At 37.2% G+C, this 6,327-nt stretch overlaps 1 protein-coding gene across 1 annotated transcript; it reads left to right on the top strand.

The window, feature by feature from the left end:
• Positions 1-952: 952 nt before the first annotated feature.
• LOC127174898 (CD276 antigen) lies at positions 953-4,215 on the top strand. Its single transcript, XM_051125548.1, has 4 exons — positions 953-1,152; positions 2,440-2,784; positions 2,900-3,184; positions 3,269-4,215. Exons 1-4 carry the CDS (start codon positions 1,089-1,091, stop codon positions 3,490-3,492), a joined length of 918 nt encoding a protein of 305 aa, XP_050981505.1. The 5' UTR covers positions 953-1,088; the 3' UTR covers positions 3,493-4,215.
• The last annotated feature ends 2,112 nt before the right edge of the window (positions 4,216-6,327 follow it).

Below are 6,327 nucleotides of genomic sequence, written 5' to 3'. Positions count from 1 at the left end.
TTCCCTAGTAATTAGTTACTTTCATAATCATGTAACTCAGTTACTAACTCAGTTACTATTTGTGAGAAGTAACTAGTAACTCTAACTAATGACTCTTTTACAATAACATGCCCAACACTGTTTATAACTAATAAATAGGTTTGTAAATGTATAAAATGAAGTACTTGAACTCTGGAAAGACACTAAATCCCTTTTTTTGTATTATTATTGTTGTGAATAGTACTGGTGGCGAGAGTTACCATGGCAACCGTGCAGACGTCAGCTGCTGGAAAGAAGGTGACGCGTCCAACATTTATCTCCGTTTCTCGTCAGTTACACCAAAAAAGTTCGACAACTGCGTCAGACTGGTTAAGTAACTTTACCCACAGTCTACTTTTAAGTGCGTTTGTTAATATTTATACCTCTGTGATTATGGTATATTTCCGTAATTATCTGAAATATCTGCTAGCAAATGTTACGCTAGCATAGCATATCTGTTTATAATGATGCTGAACGCAAAACGTCTTCAATGTTTTGTTTCATATTTCGCTATATATCCTATGTTTTCATTAATAATTTTAGTGTATTTTTCTGTTCATATTTGTGTGTTTTTCAAAATAAATCAATTGAATTCATTTCGAGTGTGTATTCATCTTCACAGCTGTTGGAACAGCCTTTACATTAGATTGGGCAAATGAGGGCATAACATAGGTTAAACTACTGCATGTCCGCCCATAGAAAATAAATAATTATACAAAATTACCAACTGATTACCAGCAAACAACTATTGATCCACGACGTTGCCATGACGTCGCACTGACAAACTGGCAACGTCACAAAGTTACGTTGTGGGGACGTATAGGGGTCTTTAACTTTTCCGGTTAACTTTGGTCACCAGGTTACTTTGCAGTTACGTAATAGTTACGTATTTTGGGAGGATACTGTGTGTGATGTCAGTCCTATGGTATCTTGGGCGTCTAGCTACACGAGACTAGTTAGGTGTGACGGGACTCGCGTCTCTGCTGTTGATGTGCTCAGATGACTTCTTTAACGTACCACAGAAGATCATCTAAAAATTCTTCTGGTGTGATTAAGGATTTACAACAGCCATGGATTGTATGAACCTGAAAGTGTTCTTCATGTCTCTACTTCTTTTTGAAGCCTCCTGTTTCAGTGAGTAATATTAAGATATTGTTGAAATTACAATGAAGTCCTGACACAGGTGTCCAGACCCGTTTCTGCGAAGTTCAGCTCCAAACCTAATCAAATACACATGCTTTTAGGATTTTCAGAAGCACTTGATATTTACAACAAAAAAGGTGTTTTGGAGCAGGGTTGGAACCGAGAACTGCAGAATGGTACATTTACAGGAACGGAATTGGGTTGTTCTAAGTGTTCTTTATGAAGACTCCAAGAAAATGCAGACCACAGCATTGGGTATCATATACAAACAATTAACAACATTTTGTAGCTTTTTACAGGGCTCTAGCCTCATTCTTCCCACTGGTCGCTTATTTTATAATTTAGTTAGACTTTTTCCATTTTTTTAAATCAATGCATGCTGATGAAAAGTTTTTCTTGTATCATAGTATACAGTTATATGGTAACAAAAGTGGTTAACATTCAACCCGTTCTTTTTCATCAATATGTCATTTTAACTTTGTGGATGGGAGTTCCTCTTTTGCTATTAGCCGTGTTTAGTTCGCTTTCGCTTTCGAATTCGCGATCCTGATGTTAGCAGAACCTGATTTTACCAAGTACGACATGTTCCTGGATCAACATCTTTGTTGACCCTGGAACAACATTGTGATTAACCAATCAGATCTGAAAAATCAGTTTATAGTTTTTGTAAAGTTTAGACTTAAAATCAGTGTTTGGTGCTTGTACATTAGTGCCATTCATCTATTATTTCCTCTGATTTTAGGGATTACTCATGGGTAATGTTAGGTTTAGGTGTAGGGATGTGGTCAAGATTAAATTTAACTCAGCAAAATCAGGACGTGCCCTGGTGTTACGTTTTACAAGAAAAGATAATTGTCTGTTTTGCTTACTTCTATACACCTTTTACTTTTTAAGATTAAAACAAATGCTTAAATGATGGATTCATTCTTATTCTTGAAAAGCACAACAAAACATAGGCTATAATAACGAACTAGCTTATATGTTTATTAACAAAAACGAATACTGGCATGACATATACACGACTTGATGTATTATACATCAACGGATAAATTACAGAACGTTTAGCAAGCACTGAGGAATCAAAAAAATAAAATAAAGTATCAATAGCATGAGGAAAACAGCAAAGATAACAGGCTTTTTAAAATGAAAACAAAAAGAAAAGTAAAACTAAGCTGGCTGTCAGTGACATTGCCTAAAAAAACCAAAATGTTTACTTCCTCTGGTGTACTAGGACCAATTTTTTTGTATTTTTCCTCTTAATTTTTCAAAAACTTCTAGCTGAGGTTGAGATTGTTCCCAGAGAGACAGTCACTGGGTTTTACAGTGAGGCACTGATTCTCCCCTGCACATTCCCTGTGGACAGTTCATGGGATCTGAGAAGCACCCTCATCCTCTGGCAGCGTGGAATCGATGTTGTTCACAGCTTCTACTGCAGCCAGGACCAGCTCGACCGTCAGAATCGGCATTATGTGAACCGCACCAGTCTGTTCGGTCAGGAGATGGCAGGAGGAAACGCATCACTCAAACTGGACAGAGTCACTGTTTACGATGCCGGCATGTACACATGCTCCGTCAACACAAACACTGGCAGCCAGAAGAAGAGCTTTGCAGTAAAAATTGCAGGTAACAAAGCAACATGGACTGAGGTTCAGAGAAAACCATGTGAATCAATATAAAGTTCTCACAGTACAATTGAAAGTGCCCTGGGTTTTAATGTCCATGTCCTGTTGTTTTTCAGCCTTCTACTCTGAACCTCGTCTGCAGTTCTCCATGTTAACTGATGGAGTGAATCTGCTAATGACCTCAGATGGTGGTTACCCTTCTCCTACACTGCAGTGGCTGAGGGGGAACTCAGACATCACTAACCAGACACAAACACGCCTCATGCAGGACACACAGACAGGACTTTATGTTGTGTCTAGTTTTATACATTTCACCGAAGTCACAAACTCCTCTCTGACATTCATACTACACAATAAACCCCTGGGACAAGACATTAGGAGAGACATCCAGCTCTACTCAGGTAAACAGACCCTTTACAAAAATGCTCTTGAATCATTGTCTAAAACTAATTATCGGTTTATTTGAATTAAATTTCTCTGTACAGGTAAGAGTGAGATGCACGAAGAGTCGTCATACAGATATCATGAATGGTTCATATTGATCCCTGTTTTTCTGCTGCTGCTGCTGCTGTTGATCATTATGAGTGTATTATTTGTGTTCATTACAAGAAGAAGAAGAAGAGAACAGACCAAACTAAATGCCTTTACAGAAATGAGACACCCTAGTAAAGTTCAAATTCTTAATGGAAAAAGTTCAATGTGTCTATAATGGTTATGTTACAAAACCACTTCGACTAGCAGTTATCTTATGAAACTTCTGAAAGATGTTTTATGATTTGAAAGACAGACAACAGCATTATATTTTTACACTATATATATATTATGTTATAACCATGGCAGCTTTAAACAAATAGTATATAGTTTATTAGTGTTACATGACCTGATCCTTTACAAAACTGTATGTAACATTTCAATCCAGCATTCTAATGATCGGAAAAACAGATAATTGTAGTGTCTCTCCCATCTAAACTAAACAGATCTATTTTGGTGTTAAACAGACCCAGAATTTGTCACTCATAACATTATGTAAGGTGCAGTGTTTTTTTTACTTCAAAATTCAAGATTCATTTCCATTAGCAATTTGAAAACCTTTTTTTTGTTTGTTTGTTTGTTTGCTTTTATCTGCTGGCAGGGTGACATTGCAGTACATTAACAGCATGTTTGCTACACTATTTATTGAATATGGTTTCTGGATGGAATTTAAGGGTTTTTTTTATTCATTTTAATAAATGAATTTTAGGTTTTTAAATTCATTAAACCTTTTTTTACTGTAAGCTATGTTGTATTGAGATTTCAATTAGTGTGGACTGTAATTCACTCTATGTACTAATATTCCAATGTTCTATTCAGAATAGTCATATTTACACCTGTATTCGGTGTATCTTGTTACATCAAGGAAACCCTGCAGAATAAAATACATGTTTGGAAAGTATCTCCCCAGTGTGTTTTAATATTTTAATAAATAATTTATTATTTATTAATGTATAATGGTTTCAGATCATGACTGCACATGTACACTATTTTTTTTAATAATCACATCTGTGTCGGCGCCGATAGCCTTTTGGGTATGGGATTATTTTTGTGCCAATAAGAATGAACGTAACTTTATAAAACTGAACGTAACTTTCCAAGAAACGATCAAAAATATGCCACTGCAAAAGAAGAAAAACACAATGAAAATGAAAAAATGAACTCAGTCGCACAAATTTAACATGCTCTTCAAATATGCTTCATTCTTTGTTAATGATTTTCAAAGAATCGTTTTCGCGAATCATGGATTCTGAATGCGTTGCCACAGCTTTCGCTTACGCTTCGCAAATTTTCGTTTGCTGTTTTGGCACAAACCTCTCGTGGGGGCGGGCTTAACAGCGATCTACTCTGATTGGCTAATGAGCTTTTGATGGACAGTTGCTCTCTGAACTGGAAGCACGGACGGTGACGACAGTGGCGCAATACGTCGTGCTTTGTTTATAGAAACTATCAGAACTGTTGCACACTGTACATGAATAAAACTTTTATCGATGTTATTGATTAACGTTACTTTAGCAACACGAACTTACTTCAAGCTGCCCTGAGGGACAAGCTGAGGTGGAAGATGATGCTGCTCCGTGTCTCTCCTGGGAGCTCATCTTTAGAAACTAAGAGACGACCGTAGGTGAAATACTAATAACATTAATACTTAATATAAACAAAGCACGACGTATTGCACACTACAACAACTTTCCAATATGTGCGCCACTGACGTCACCGTCCGTGCTTCCAGGTCAGAGAGCAACTGTCCATCAAAAGCTCATTAGCCAATCAGAGTAGATCGCTGTTAAGCCCGCCCCCACGAGAGGTTTGTGCCAAAACAGCAAACGAAAATTTGCGAAGCGTAAGCGAAAGCTGTGGCAACGCATTCAGAATCCATGATTCGCGAAAACGATTCTTTGAAAATCATTAACAAAGAATGAAGCATATTTGAAGAGCATGTTAAATTTGTGCGACTGAGTTCATTTTTTCATTTTCATTGTGTTTTTCTTCTTTTGCAGTGGCATATTTTTGATCGTTTCTTGGAAAGTTACGTTCAGTTTTATAAAGTTACCCATATTTGGGCAGCGTGCGACAAAGAGGGCTATCGCGCTACAGGCGTCCCGAGTTCGAATCCCGGCTCGAGGACCTTTTCCCATCCCACCCCCTTATCTCTCCCACTTCACTTCCTGTCAGCTATGATCTGTCCTATCAAAAAATAAATAAATAAATAAAAATAAACCTTTATTATTCCAACCAAATAATGAGATGGAATGGTTCCAGGAATAATGACAGTACACACAATCAGCTCATTAAAATTTACAATCATTACAGTCCCACATGAAAAGGTCAGTGTGGGTGAGGAGCACAAAATGTCTTTGTGTATCCAGAACTAACCTCACGTGAATAGGCAATCTACTAAATTATTTATGACTCACTTCATGATTTACTGAATATTTAGTCTGACAACACCCAGAAGTCTTGAAATGTCATTGTACATATTTGGTGCAGTCACCTGACATTAAGGTGTTTTTTGACCAACATAGTAAGAAGTAAAGTAATGACCCAAGTGGTCAGTGTGACAGGTTTTACTACTACTGCTCTAGTTATGTTTGATTATTTACTTGCCTTCATATGTTGTTAATTTGGTTTTAGTCTGGTTGCAGATTGAATCACAGCAGTCACAGATAGAATCTTGACCAAACACAGAAATCCATCTAGCAAAAGAAAGTAGAAGAGGTTTTTTTTGTTTGTTTGTTTTTGTTTTTGTCTTTACAACATTAAGATAAACTTATTTATTACTTTGATTAATTTATATGTAACCTCTCTTCGAAAAATTGATTCTTATTCAGAACCGGCTGAATTACCTTTTATAGCGACACCCCACGCCCACGTTGCTTCAGTGATACTAGATCGGTGTGACTGCGGCAAGTAATGCACTTTTGCAGGTTTCTCCAAGCGTCAGCTCCGCAGAGAAACCGTAAAAGCTCTTCTTAACCCACAGTCACCGAGAAAGTCACCGAGACATCCGGGA

This window comes from Labeo rohita, chromosome 13 (genome assembly GCF_022985175.1).
Source record: "Labeo rohita strain BAU-BD-2019 chromosome 13, IGBB_LRoh.1.0, whole genome shotgun sequence".
NCBI lineage: Eukaryota > Metazoa > Chordata > Actinopteri > Cypriniformes > Cyprinidae > Labeo > Labeo rohita.
Note: the sequence above shows the minus strand (reverse complement) of the source record. Positions and strands in the feature narration are given on the sequence as shown.

Excerpts from the sequence above, each read along its gene's own strand:
- LOC127174898 (XM_051125548.1), top strand. The coding sequence starts at position 1,089 with ATGGATTGTATGAACCTGAAAGTGTTCTTCATGTCTCTACTTCTTTTT. Across the intron at positions 1,153-2,439 it reads TTTTGAAGCCTCCTGTTTCA|CTGAGGTTGAGATTGTTCCC; the intron begins GTGAGTAATATT and ends AAAAACTTCTAG. Across the intron at positions 2,785-2,899 it reads CTTTGCAGTAAAAATTGCAG|CCTTCTACTCTGAACCTCGT; the intron begins GTAACAAAGCAA and ends GTTGTTTTTCAG.